A 16,136-nucleotide genomic window follows, 5' to 3' on the forward strand; every position below is an offset into this window, starting at 1 on the left:
GTAAACAAACAATATTTTATAAAAACAAACACAAAAAAAACATCACGCCTTTTTCCGTAGAGGTAGGCAGAGAGGAATAAACGCCATATCACTATGTCTTTACATCTATATTTATAAAAGGCAATGTTTGTACACGTATGTATGTCCTCGATAGACTGAATAACTACCTGACCGATTTACTTGCGGTTTCAGCAAAATGTAGATCTTTGCCACGAGCATATTTATAGCTGTTAAAATGTTCAATTTATTGAGTAGAAAAAAAGTGAGGAGGAAATATTTTTTCATTTATCACCAGGTTTGCATTCTTAGAGAATGCGATCCCACTTACTATTTAATGATGCTCACACTTACACACACCTGAACACTTACTCCTACACTAATACACAAAACACATATCTACACTTTCTCTCATACAAATACACATAAACACTTTTGTTGTAACACAATTTAATAATATGTATGATTCTTATTTAGAAACTTTGCTATGATGTTACTATATCATTGTCGACTGTTTGTTTCTTTATGATAAATAAATAAATAAAAATTGGGAAGATGTCAATTTTTTAGTGTATAAAAATTGTTTATTTTTGAATGTTTACAAACAGCACAACATTGTTGTGTTAACAAATGTTTAGATTTTAATGGATCCCAATTAAATTATTTCCTGAAATTCCTTATAACTTTTACTCATTTATTTCTTTTTACTAGATTTTTGGTAATATTAAAATAATATCAATTGACATTCGATACATTTTTGGAAATTGCATTCCTAAATACAGTGCACCCTTGTTGGTGAGAAGAGCTGAGTTTGACATTTGCAAAAAGAGTTCTCTGTTTAAAAATTAATTATTTAAAGTTTTAGATTTCAACCATAAAAAAGTACCTAGGTTATATTTAAATTCGATATTTAAAAACGAATTATTTTAAGTTTTGGAATTCCATCATAAACAAATACCTAAGTACCTACTTACCAATGAAAAGTTACACCGTCTTTTTTACTTTCATCCGAATGGTTTTTACTAAAGATTTTTAAGTAAAGTTTTGTTAGTGTACTTAATAATGTTTCATCTGAAGAGGAAACGCGGTCCGACTTTTCATCATACAAACGTATTCCTGTATTTTATCTCTGGATTATGGCACTAGAGAAGTGATTTTCACACACTATAGGCGTGTCTCTATTGTTTCGTTTTATAAAAAATATTTATTCTGGAAACTAGAACCATCCAAAAACCCATAAAAAAGCACCGTTTTATCTGCTGTCTTCGGGCGCATGGTTTACACATATAACTTTTTTTGAAATACGCAAAACGTTTCGATACAGAAAATTTAATTCCGATATTCACTCATTCATTCAAATAACAAAATCGGTTCAGTTTTGAGGTGCGGAAAACGGAACAGCGAGCGGTCGATTTTGTCTATTCTAACAAAAGGTCTGACATGCCGTTATCTTTTTCGCACAGTATCGGGGAGGCATCTGCAAGACAAAGCAGGAAAACAATATTCAAATACCTATTTATAAAAATTTTCATCAGTCGCATTTGTAGTAAATGCAATAACTAAAATCAATGTTTCGATTGTGTTCATTTAATTTGTTTATATATATGAGTATGTGCTCAAATTTAGCAACAGCAAATCATTGCCGGGTTCAGCTCGTATATTATAAACCTCTTATTCTTTTTCTTCTTTAGCCTTATTTATTGGCTCTTCCTATTTTATATTTTTATAAATCATTATGCCCAAATATTTTATGCTATTATTATAATCATTATGAAAATGATAACCTTCATTGCGTTTGTTCTTCATAGTCTCAATCCTGGGGATTGGTTTGCAGCAAAGTCCTGCATCTCGTCCTCCATTGGTCTCTATTTTCTGCAACCCTCTTCAGCTCGACATATGAGGCGCAGTTTAAATCTTCGCACACTTGCTCCAAATATTCCCGTCGGGGCGCCCTCTATAATTTACATTTACATTTTTTTTTTTTTTGCACCACAACAGGCCAGGAGGCCTAATTACAGTGGTGAATTACATCACAGAGCACCCAGGCTTGAGAAAAATCACATTTTAATTTTTGTGTTCTCACCGGGAATCGAACCCGGAACCTTCCGTGCGTGAGTCAAGCGTCTTGACCACTACACCACGGAGGCCGCCAATTCAATCAAATGTCAATTTGTCCCCTCAGCCATTCCCTCTATGATGTCGCGCAGGAGACCCTCATGGCGCATAATGTGGTCGATCCATCGTTGCGTTTGTAGTGAGGAAACAAATATTCATAGGAAGTTTTACTTGTTCTTTCAATGTAAAAGTTATGTAACATGTTTCCATATAGTTTATTATTATTATTGAATGCCTTGTAATTTCGCATTTTAGGGGTACATAATATAAATGATGAATGTCAAAAAATTATGTTTCGAGATTGAACGTTTTATAGTTGTCAAATATCTTGGACATTCAAATATAAAGGGACCAGTTTAATGTAAATAGTCTATACTATTTAAGATAATTCAAAGCGATTTTTAGTTAAACCAAATTACCGCTTTATTTCCAGTATTTAACTAATATACATCCTTTATCCCTTGTATACATTTTTTTCTAGCTCAAGGATTTTAAATTTTCTTCTTCACGTGTCATGTCGGGTCCCCCCGACGTTGACGATCACTTAGGAGAAAGTTTCCCTATCCTGAGCAGTGCGAAACAGATCCTTCACAGTTCTAATCCTGGTCCATGCTCGGATGTTTCGAAGCCAGGAAAGCTGTTTTCTTCCGACCCCTCTACGTCCCTCGATCTTCCCCTTCGTGACAAGCTGAAGTATGGCATATTTTTCACCTCTCAACACATGGCCAAAATACGAAATCTTACGGAGCTTAACAGTGGAGAATAGTTCTCTATTAGAATTGGCTCTAGGTAATACTTCATTGTTGGTTATCATATCGGTCCGAGATCTTAAATAGTATAGTCTTATACCCGTATGCAGAGACAAAACTTAAGGTGAGGAAAGTACATTCTAATTTCAAATGCAGAAAATAACCCGAAAGTGAAGACAATAGAATGTACTTTCCTCGCCTTTAAGTTTGTCTCTGCATACGGGTATTAATGTTAAATTTTATCAATTATTCAAAGGGTGTGCTGAAAAAACCATTTACTTGCGGTGACGTAAAATTGTATTACCTCAAGCAAAATGCAGAATTTTCTGAATTTCAGGCATTAAAAGAAACTTTAAGACATACCGTTAAATAATTTATTTTCCACAATTTATAAAAAAATAAAACATATTTAGGCCTGTAATATTTATTTTAGTTTAATGTTGCGCACACGGCACATTGGTACAATACAGTGATATTATTACTTAAAAAACACAAACCTAACACAGCAATAATTACGTACACATCATAATATTTTTATGTTTTTTTTTAGTTAACTTTTGTTTTTAATTTTGTAGGGACCAGAGAGTGAGAGACGAGGATGTGTTGTTTTCTATGGCCGCAGTGCCTAATGTACCTATTTAAGGGCGCGTAACACGTCACTCGCCCTTCTCTGCCTTCACCAGTATTCAAATTCACTTTAAAGTATTCTTTGTTTAATCTCTGTATTTTCGTGTGTAATAAACCAAATATTGTAAGTAATTAAAAATATTTTAATTATTTATTCCTTGAGGTTTAATCCATTTAATCATATGTTTTACACGAACTTACAAATAGCTACTATCTAATAGAGTAAACTAATTTACCTCTACATTTTGAATAAAATTATAAGATTAAATATAATTCCTTAGAATATGTCCATGTACTTGTAATTTTTTCAAACTGAATGGTTTAGGTAGGTAGGAAGAAATTGCTTTAAGGCAATATGCCCGCCCTTATATGTATATTAAGTGTTTATGTATGTATATAATGTGTAAAATAAATCAATAATATAAACTATAATTTCTAAACAGTACAACAAAATGAGACAAGAATATGTAAAACACGTGACTCCATTTGTGATGGTATCTCCATAATTTGGAATAAGGAAAATACATCTAAAATCAGCGGCCTCCATGGTGAAGGGGTCAAGACGCTTGACTCACACATGGAAGGTTCCAGGTTCGATTCCCAGTGAGAACAACAAAAAAAAATCTTAAGCCCGGGAGTTCTCCGATGTAGTTCACCACTGTGATTGTGCCTTCTGTCCTGTGGTGGTGCAATAGGAATAAACATAAAATAACAAAAATAAATGCGCCAGTCGTTTAACTAGCGTGCACTCCCGCTTACTGTCAATATCTGACTAATCGATCGAATTTCTTTTTTGTTTTTGTCTCTTTCACACAAACTTCGGCCTCAGAACAGCATCTCTATCTTCCTCGTCATATGTTATATTTTCGTGCTTTTATGTATAAATAATAATAGTAGTAAAGCATATTTATTGCATATTGGTATGTATCACTTTAATTCATCTGATTGTTCTTCATATAGTAAGGATAAATATTTTTTGTATCAAATTATATCCAGCATATTTATATGAATTTCATTTTCCAAATCTGATGTGAATATGTCCATTTGAAGATTACAAAAATAAAACTACAGTATTTTAATAAATAAGAGAGGCGCACAAGTTTAAACCACAGCCACACAACATTTAAACAGAAATGTAATTCACGTAACTGCTGTCAGATGTCATTATTAATTTAAAACACATGAAAACTGACATTCGTCCGTTATATTCTATACCCTTCATTTGTATTAATTTTCTTTAGCGTTTAAATGAAAATATTGAACTTATGTCTAAGCACCCGACGACAAATTGCCTAAAAAGGTTTATTAGGATATTCATTATTTTTATGTTTTAAAGAAAAAAAGAAACCATTTTTAAAAAAAAATATTTAAAATTTTTAAAAACCCGTTAGGGTTACATTAGAAATTTTATATTGTCTAGTCATGTTATGTCTCGTCTAGTCTAGTTAGTTCAGTCATCATTTGCTTTTTCAGATTGATTTTAAATTTGTCTCCCGTAAAAGTTTTCAAGTAGTAAGGTAAGTCCTTGTAGTGTTTAAGTCCATTATGTAGTATTTTTGACTGTCCTGTGTTTGTCTTTGCTTTTTCAATATGATAGTGTTGTTGTTGTCTGGTGTTATATTTGTGTATGTCAGCAGTCATAACTTTATTGTTTTTCCCGAACTCTTAAGAAAAAAATATCATTTAAGAAATTGTTTTTTGATTCAATACATAAAACGAAAAAAATTATAATTACAAGGAAATTAATCAAATTGTTTTTTTTTTAACAAAAATGTAGGTAATCAAAACTATGTACTTTATACTATAATTAAGTTCCTTTGTTTCTGGGTTTAGGGCGTGTAAAAACGTTTAATATATAGTACAATCTTGGCACTTTTATGACTCAGAAACAAGAGTTCATACGAAAGACAGACACATAAAAATGAAATGAAACGACACAAAAATGTTTTTGCCAAATTGGAGTTTCAAGTACGACTATTATATTCTATTTAATGTTCGATTGTACAAGAATCTCGCATTTACTCGCGAGTGCTAGCTACATTTCAAATTAAGTATCACGTTTTAAGCGATAAACATTATGTATTTTGAGATATATTAATTTTTATTCTGTACATTGATGTGTGTATTTATATATCTAGCGGTGTATAATAATAATGATAATAATAACGGAAAAAATGACTGCGTCGTGAAAGCGGGCAAAAACTGTCCGGATAAAAGGAAAAATACTTTTGTTTTATAATTTAATTCCAAAACACCTAGAGGTACCTTAGTACTTGTTTATGGTTGAATTCCAAAATATAAAAAAAATAATTTTCAAATATAGAAATCTTTTTTGCGCTACTTACCAACAGTGGTGCATTTTGCGTAAGAATCCGTTTTTCAAAAATGTATCAAATGTCAGTTAAGCATTCCTAAAAATCCATTGAAAATATGCAAATATGTAGAAATAAAGAAATTGTAAGGAAACTAATCAATTCAATATCCAATACAAATAAATTATATTTGTAAACGTTAAAATACACACTTCTTTGAAATACAAAAAAAAAAAATTCTTCGAATTTTTTGAAATACGCTTATTAGTCGAATGCTACCCTGGAAGTTCGATGAAAAACACGTATTTGCTCCTAACTTTTTTCTGGTGACCATATTAAAGATATTATTATTTACAAACCTAATTCATGTAACTCTTATGTAATTATTTTGTTAAAAATTGCATGTAAATAAATTGGTCCAGTAGGTATTGAGTCTACAAAGGACAAAAATACCTACGTTCATTTTTATATATATATTTATATTGTTAAACAATGTGTAATTATACTATTTATTATTTATGAATGTGCTATACCAAATTTCCAATTTTTTTTTCTATCTGAACCCAGTCACTAATTTTTTACAAAAGTTATTAAATAGAATCCGTGTCATGGTTTGGCGATGTTCGAGTAACATACGTATTAAATATTGTGGAAACTTTTAGTAAAATTGAATCTTAGACATCTAAGTAAAAATTATCTGTGTGCTAAATGATTAATGTATTTTTTTTTTATATGTTATGTTTCTACTTGATATTAAGCATCTTTAAAAATATAGCTGTTATCTTCTTCCAAGTCGGTCCCTCAATGCTGAGGATCGTGATCACCATGAACACTTCTGATAAGTCTGTTCCACTCCAGTCTGTCTTTAGCCTGACGAACTGACTCATCAAATTTTAGCCCCGTAGCCACCTTTATTTGGTCAGTCCATCATTATGGGATTCTACCCGGCTTCTCCTACCTTCAGCTCGGCCAGACATTATTGCCTTTTCTAGATTGTCTGGTTCACTTCTAGTATGTCCAAAGAAAGGGAGTATCCTTCTCAAATACACCACTGATAGACGAGTTGTAATATGAAGCTCTTCCAGTATCGATGCAATCGTCTTTCTGGCTGTCCAAGGCACACGCAGCAGCCTTCTCCAACACCACATCTCGAATGCATCGATTCTCTTCCTCTCGTAGGCACGCATTGTCCACGTTTCAGCCCCATATAGGAAAACGGAGTAAACTGGTATTCACAAGGGCTTTCATCAACTGCTTAGTTGTTGTTATAGTCTTCAATAAAAAATAAGACCTCAGTTTCAGCGAGGTCATTCAATTTCCAGATTCGCATTTTTGTGAATTATCAATATAAAATGTCACGTGTTCTATTTGAACTAATTAGAGGGAGTAGAAGGCAAATATCTTTATTATTTTCCAAAGTAAAGTGTGCAATGTTGTGAAATGCATTTATATGTATAAGAAAGGAATCCAACTGTCTAGCAGTTCCCGAAAAAACACAAAATATATCATCACCAAATCTGTACCCTTTAAGTGCACATGTTTGTATAAGAGATTGACTAAAAATTAATAACCAATATTCTAAATCATTTATAATATGACAAAAATAAATTTAAAAAAATACCAAGTCTTTTATTTTAAATAAATGGTGTAAGCAATTTCCTAGTCCTCGGGATGCTAACTTAGGCTAAAGCAGTCGTTGGTTAAATTTAACAATGAAACATATCCGAGGCATTTATATTTTAACAAAATTAATAATTATTAAATTTAATAACGAAATATCTACAACAACAAAAAAACAATAACATTTCACATAATTTTAATATATTTTTCGTGGACAATAAGCATGTTACAAATCACATTAAATCATTAGTTTTGGGTTCTCTAGTAAATAGATAACTCACGTAACTTTAATATTACAAAGTCCCTTAATGGGGAAGCATAATTCTCGCCAATAAGGGTCGAGGTCCTTTTCAGGGCTAAAATGGTTGGCGGAATAAATTCCCCCTTGTACTTCACGGGAAATAGGGCGATGTGTGTGCTTCCGCTTAGATTGTAATATGACAGGATATTAATTACATAGGTCAATCGAAAAGTTTTGAAATCTTATTTACCTGTAATAATTCATGAATTCATAATTTCATTTTTTTGTATTGCTATTTGGAAACTATTAATTTTTGAGTATTATACTATATGAAATTATTTCTGCACATAAAAGGCATTTTACTGGTTTTAAAATTGTTATAATTGTTTTGAAAATATTGATATTAGGGTGATAAATATTTTTTCTTGCCCATATCTAAAAACAAAGGATACATTTTTGTAAAATTGTTGAGTATTTATTCAAACACAGATATTTTATAAAATATTGTGTAAAACTTTTATAATCAGATATATAAAAAAGTTGACAAAATAGTTAACTGATTTAAGTACTTACTTCAAGTATAACCACAGCAATTGTATAGAAAACTCTTAAGTAAAATCCACATGTTCACCGAGAGAAAATGGCGTATTAAGATAGCGTCGTAAAAAATGGCTGTCAGAAAGGGCAGTGTTGCCAACAGCATAAAAATGCACCGTGTGACTAAACTGTATTTAATACCTTCATATACATTAAATACAATAATTTATTATAATAATAAAAATACGTATATAGTTTTATTCCACTATTATTTATTTAATTTTTTACCAGTGACCAGGTTTCGTCGTGACCGACATCGTCAGACTGGTGGGAGACTAAACGAATTTCTTTGTTATATACAAGTGCTAGTAGGGGTTGTAAATCATGATTTTTTATAATTATGGAAACAAAAGAATTGAAATTAAAATCATTTAAGTATAAGGTAATAACAATTATAAGAATATAAGTTTTGTTTGAATGTATTTAGTAAAAGCTGGTGTTAATTAAACAATTTATTATTAAATCGTCCTTCCTTTATTATTATATTATATAATCCTTCAATTAAATGTGATTTTCTCAACCCTGTTCCAATAAAAAAAAATAGTTGTTAATAAAGTTTTTTGATTTTGAAATTACTCGGCCTGTGACGTCTTAATTTGTCTAGGGTGGGTTATTCCAATCGGTGAGTTGGCTTCCTGGTAACCGCTACGTATCACATCACTCTGTCATTGGTTGATTTCGGCGAACTAGGAGAAAACGACTGATTTTTGTTAAAAAGGGAAAAGTTTATGTACGACATATTTTTTTTTAATAGGCTTGAAATAACGTAAAAAAAAACAAGTATTTTGGACAAATATTTATTTGACGAATAACGAAAACAATATCTCTTATTAATGACTGTATTATTTTTCGTTATTTTAAATTAAAAATATCACAATTCTCCTTTAGCTAAAATTACACACACTGGGCGTACACAGAAATTGAAACGGCTGGTCATATGAAAAGCTATTTTTCCCCCCTAGGGTAGTTTGTTTGAAATTCTGAAAGGCTTCTCTGCTCAGCAAAAAGGCAGTGCACTCATCACCCTTTCCCATGTTATGAATGTAGTAAAGAAAACTAGGGTGGAAGAAAATACAACGGGTTCTGTTTCCACCCCAGGGGCAGGGCCGCGATAGCGATCCGACGATACTGTATAATGTCGATATTATTGTCGATAATTCTTGCAGAGTTATAGTTATTAAAATCAACCCAAGAGAGCTATACAATATATAGGAACAGGATTACACCATGTCTTGCAGCTACAGAGCGTATGTATGTACAATATTTTAATATTTCTATAGGTTCCTGGCAGAACATTTGTCGGATCCCTGCCAATGAGGAACTTTAGCTCTACGAGAAATTAGATACAAAAAATGTTTTCTTGCGCGCGGTAAAAATTAGAGCATTAAATTGTACCCAAAGTTTCATAAAAATATAACAAAATAATTGTTTTAAATAATAATACATTTATTTTTTTTATTTTTTTATTGTTTTTCAAAATTGTTCTCTTAGTTTTTTTTTAAACTGGTCCAAAGTTTTTTTAATACCAAATTATCTTTTTTTTATCGATAATTCTATAACTGGTAATATTTTATTATTTTATATAGTTTATCTTTTTTAGACTTTCTCAATTTGTTAATTAATAATATTGTTTCAAATGCTCTGTATTACTTATAATTATGCTTACATGTGTGTATATTTAATTGTATTTGTAACTAATATGTAAAAGGCACTAAGTGCCGTTTATTTCAATAAAAGAAAATAAAAAATAAAAAAAATAATGAATATTTTAATGAAAACGAACTACTTTGAAGGTCGTCACTGGTTCATATAAACCAATTGATGATAGGAGAGCTGTGAAAGATATCCGATTTACTTATCGTAAACGGACCGATCGGCAAAACTGACAGAGAATAAGCGGAAGACAACTTTTAAAGTCACATGCGGAGCAATTATAAACCTTTAAAAATTTATAGCGCTGATAACACGATTTATAAATTTAACCTAGCCGAACCGAGGGGGAGATTCGAACGCCAATTTTTATTCGATAATTCAAGTGTTATTAAAGGTATATGCCGTACATTTTCTGTAATCGTGAAATTAATAGAAAGAAGCAGTTTTCTGTTTTTGTTTTTAAATTTCGTAACATTTTTTTTTTTTAGTATTAAAACAATTAAGATATAATTAACACAGGGGTCCATTTCACTTTATGTACTCGTAAATAATCATTCGGCAAACTACCAAAAAATAATAAAATACACGAATGCGTAAAATATGTGTACGTGAAAACATAAATAAATTATTGCACTGTCATAAACACTTACAACGTTTTATTCTCCTGAAGCCATATACAAGTAGGCGCTGGGGTCGTTTGGTCCCTCCGTTCGGATCACGTGTAATTTTTGGATGTTTAGTAAGGGAAAGGTTAAAAAAAATATATTTTTGTCTTCTTTTAATAGTCTATTAACAAATATCTCGTGATTGTCGTTCAAAATTTTATTTCCAAGCAAATGTTCCTTGAGTTTTGGAAAAAGCTGGCCACTCTTAACTAGATCCGGTGCATATGGGTGTTCAACCAATTAATACCTAGCGTCGCGAATACCAACCATTGACACTCACTCCTCATATGCTGGAGCATTGTCCTGAGAAAACAGCATTCTGCAGTGGGTCAGTAGTCTGTTGTAATTAAACCTTTGCAGGTTTTCACTTGCCACTCAGTACTTTAAACGAAGGCCTATTATGCTGTATGTATTTTGTGCAAATAATATATTTGGAGTAAACCATAAGCAAACTATCACGCCATTTCACCGTCGGGATAGCCAGAGATTAAGCATTGGCCACTAAAAAAAACAAAACATTCCGATACTTTTTTCAGTGACAGCCAATGCTGTCAATACTTCGTGAAAATATTATTCTGTCGCCTACTTATAGACAGATAAAGTCGAGTATTCCATGTCTATACGTATCGATAAAGGTCGCATTTGTTATCGCAGTCCAACGAGGTAAACATTGAACATTGTTTGTGTATGAAAGGGGGGTGGAACAGGGTGAATTTAAGGGTAGCGGAACCGGAAGTGTCACTTGCGCCATGATTAAATTTTTAAGTGGTTTGTGACTGCATTTTCTTGTAAATTTTAATACTTTACTTTGTCGTGTTAAAGAAATAACATGCAACAATCTTTTTACTCATTTTTAATTAATTATGTATCCAGATATGTGTGAAATTAAGACAATTTACATAAATTCTACAAAATTTATAAGATGCCGATTTGTCTAGGAAACGTGCAAATTATTTTTTAAGGGATGCTTAATTACGTACTATTTCTAAGAAATAAATGAAGATCCTTAATGAAAAAAAAAAGGTACGCAAGATATTTTTATTTATTTCTGAGACCACAAAATCGCCCCTAAGTAGCGCCTGCTAGCGTCCACAAGAAAAACGTTCTCGTATTTTATATCGTAGAATAATTTGGTCAGTGAATACTAAAAAAAATGTTCAAAAATGCATATTTGACTACTTTTCAAAAAATTCTCTTCCCTCCTACACTCTTACATTTTACAACCGGTAAAACAAAATAGATAAGATTCTATATCAGGGCCCCGATTACAATGGGAAGTTAACATTTATCTTCAATTTTATCTACAAAGTAAAATTAAGTTTTCTGTATGAAAAGCAGAATATGCATACATTTTTTTATTTCTAACATGTTCAATTATAGGTTACCGATGAATATATTTTAAATTTTTATGTAAATATACTTATACTCATACACAAATATCGATTTTTCTTTACAGATGGACGAAGATAAGTTTGTTATTTTCCATTGTTATCGGGGCACAGACAACATCTATTGATTTGACAAAAAAGTTGATTTAAGTCTCACTAGGTCGTTTATTTAAAAAACAAATTGATGCAATTTTATATTTTCAGAGCTGGATCTGGACTACCTGGAGCGGCGAACTGGAGCCCTGTCCGCGGGGCCTCCCGGTTCCCTAGGGCGCCCTAGTAAGCCCCCGCCGGAAGCCAGCCCTGATTCCCTGGATTTAGTAAAGGTGCTTGTTTTAGGGGCACCCAATGTCGGGAAAACTAGCATAATACAGGTAATTTTATTTTATTTTATTTTATGAACATAAACGGCAAATCTGCCTTTTACAAACATTTGTAATACTACATATTTGGCTTCCTCCTAAATAAATTTCCTTATACCCAAGATTTAAAAAAAAAAATTCAACCTTAAAATTATACAAAATTTATATTTAAAAAAATATACAGAATTTTCAGTAGAAAGTTTAAATAATAAAACATTCTACAGTAATACAACAAGAAAATCATAAGTTCTGTTTCATACAGCTGGGCAAAGTAAACAAAAAACTGTAAATGTTATGAAATGTATGAATAAACAAATAAAATTACCATTTACCATCTTTGAAAACGTTCAAAAGGTTTGTTCTATAGGAACAATACCCTACACTTAATATATCAGATACGTGGGAATAACTATTGCCGAGTTCATGAAGTCTATTTAATACGGCATTACAAGTATACACTGTCCGTAAATTGTTGCTATAAAACGGTGGCACCTGTCTAGTCATTCTTCCAGGCACCCTGAAGTTGATGAGAGATAATAGTTCAGGGCAATCCCATATTGAATTTACAATTTTAAATAAATTTAAAAGGTCGGTAATTTTTCTTCTATCGTTAAGTTTTAACAAATTAAATGTTTTTAGTAAAAAATCTTAATTTAAAAATTATATAAATTATTACGTTATATGCACTAAAACTTCGTTTGTCAAAATAACCCAGTCGTATTTACGTATTTAAGACATCCACCTGTTATTTAATGTGATTTATTATAAAATAAATTGTGTTAGTTTATTTTTGAGCTTTAAAAATGGAACAGTCATATTTTTAAACCAGTCGACATATTAAATTGATTTTTAATATGGAACAAATATTTAATTAGAATACTGTTAGAACTTAATGCGATTTTAGGCGAAGTTTGCAACAAAATAGCAAATCGTCGAAGTAGTCGAAATGACCACTGTTAGAGTAGATGACAAATTTTCGAGCAAATCAGTTCGATCTAAAAGTTACTTTATAATATACTCCCATTAAAAAACATAAAAATACATCAGGCTTAAGAGAGAGACCTATGCTGATGATCTGGCCTTTTAGAACGTGATTCTCTTTATTGAGTTTTTTTGTATTTGATTTAATTTTTTATTCAGACGATTTTGCTTTTAATTTTCTGTTTTGTGCATAATAGAGAAAAAACCGTTTTCTTTTGACAATTTTAAATTAATAAGGTTCTATGAAATACTATCGAGTAAAACAAATATTTTTTTGTACTCGTTAGTATCATGAATAATTTTTTTAATATATAATTTTGAATTCCGGCGAAAACGGTTTATTGCATTGGTCACGCCCCTAATACTACAAGATTCAGTTAAATTTTTCACGTCATTGGTGACCGTAAATAGAACACCGTCACGAATCTTGACGTGACAATTGTCAAGGACAAACATGTCGCGTTTTTTTAAGACATGTTTTTAAACAATGCTGGTTTTAAAATCATAGATGAAAACATTTCTCCACAATATCCATACTGATTTTATAAATACAATTGATTTTTCTAAATCCAATTGTTATGATATTTCCCTTTTTCGATGTTTGCATTTTTTCATAGTAATAAGATTTTTATAAAATTAACAAAATAACATGTTATTTTTATTTATTTATTTATTTTATTTATTATTTACATACAATATTACATTTTTAAAATTATTATTTTTTACTAGACTCACCGACCCAATTAATATGGCTGGTCGGTAAAGATCCTTTACATTAAAACATATGATAACACTCCATAGTTGTATAATAATAATGACTATTAACTTAAATATAAGGAGCGAAAAAAAAAGTACGTTTAATTTATATCTTCAAATAATATTTAGAAAAATGGAAAAAAGGAAAAAATAAGTAAATGATATCGCAATTATAAGATAAAAACTTAATACAAAACCGGAGTATCAAAATTTGACACAGAAGTTTGTACATATTTAATAGGCACAAAGCGTGTATATCTGAATAATCATAGTCTGATACTGGACATGGGAGCTCTTCATTATGTATTGACTGGACATCCAAATAGCCCGACCCTATGAAAATTAGACCGTTGACACTTCCAGCTACAGTATTCGTCACACATAAAATTATTTTTATCATGCGCTATCCGTTTGTACAAACTATGCCCAAAACTCTCCATTTATATGCTTCGCACGAGAGTATAATTCGTCACACATCAAATTATTTATTTCATGGGCCATCCGTTTGTACAAACTATGCCCAAAACTCTCCACTTATACGCTTCGCACGAGAGTATAATTCGTCACACTTCAACTTATTTATTCCATGCGCCATCCGTTTGTACAAACTATGCCCAAAACTCTCCACTTATACGCTTCGCACGAGAGTATAATTCATCACACATCAAATTATTCATTCCATGCGCCATCCGTTTATACAAACTATGCCCAAAACTCTCCACTTATACGCTTCGCACGAGGGTATAATTCGTCACACATCAACTTATTTATTCCATGCGCCATCCGTTTGTACAAACTATGCCCAAAACTCTCCACTTATACGCTTCGCACGAGAGTATAATTCATCACACATCAAATTATCTATTCCATGCGCCATTTTATTAAATCATCAATTCGATTGACCTTTTCGATTGCAATAAAATGACTTTAAAATGCGAGCTGTAAAGTGATTCATCATCATTCTTTTTCCGCACCTAATGATGCATAATACACTGTATTGGTTCACCAATTGCAGCGTATCTTGCTCATTTTTGTTACATGAAGTTAAGATGACCAATCATACGCTTCAAGTGCCAGTCCAGGGGACTATAAAACATTTTAATGTATAAACACATATTTAAATAAATATTTAATGTCAACCATGTCGGGGATCAACCCGAGGCTCCTTGCCTGGTAGGCAAACGCGCTGACCACTACGCCACGAGGCGGACTAAAGTTATGACTATGTTAAATGATATTCTTTATGTCTTTGGTGATATTTCATCTAGTTTATGTTTGTTTAGGTATTCTGCTCTGTTAAGCTTTTCTTACAATGTATATATCTTACAGTTTTATAATTACCTACAGACCATGGTTTTAAAATATTGATCCTTTTTTACATACACACACACCCTTACACACCCTATATATGATAGTATTAGAAGCAAACTAAGATATCTCCACCAAAAACGGAAAATTATTTAAACAATGTTTGAGTATGTCTAAATGCTTGCAGACTGGCTAGATTTACTCCCTAGGGAGTTATTCGTATTTGAATTTATTGCAGCAGAGAGGAAAAACATTATTGAGAAGGGAATATAGAAGCCTTGGCATTTATAGGGCTTGTGACCTGTCATTCAGGTTTCAGGTTTCCGGGCCCAAAAATATTCAATATGTTACCCAATTATTGCAAAACCATGACCCGGATTCAATTTAACAAATTTGTACAAAATTGGTTACTAGATTTAGGTCGAGAAAAATTGGAAAATTTACTAAAAATAAATTCCTAATAAATGAATATTGTATAACTGTTTAGTATATTAACAAGAAGGTAGTACTGTTATTGTTTATTTTTGCATAAAAATGTCTGTCTTAAAACAGGTTGTACCTAGTTAGGCAGACTAAACATGATCCGGAGAAATCTATTACCTAAGTGTTTATGTAGTAGATAAAGTAATTGTTGTTTTTGTTAATAAACTTTGATTATTATTATTATTATTATTATTAGCTGGTTTAAGTGGCCACTTTACACACTGTGTAACATTCACCATTCTACTCATGTTTAAACATGTTGCAATAAATTTAAATACAAAT

The 16,136-nt window shown here is 31.4% G+C and overlaps 1 protein-coding gene across 1 annotated transcript in view; it reads left to right on the forward strand.

Moving 5' to 3' along the window:
* Positions 1–16,136, forward strand: part of LOC148285374 (uncharacterized) — a 74,277-nt gene that overhangs the window by 51,695 nt on the left and 6,446 nt on the right. The window contains exon 3 of the mRNA XM_088226113.1: positions 12,169–12,338. Within this exon, the coding sequence (XP_088082239.1) occupies positions 12,169–12,338 (170 nt within the window). The remainder of the gene's footprint in view (positions 1–12,168; positions 12,339–16,136) is intronic.

The sequence above is a fragment of the Micrasema longulum genome, unplaced genomic scaffold (genome assembly GCF_059751315.1).
Source record: "Micrasema longulum isolate JH-2025_06_02 unplaced genomic scaffold, ASM5975131v1 h1tg000039l, whole genome shotgun sequence".
NCBI classification, from domain to species: domain Eukaryota; kingdom Metazoa; phylum Arthropoda; class Insecta; order Trichoptera; family Brachycentridae; genus Micrasema; species Micrasema longulum.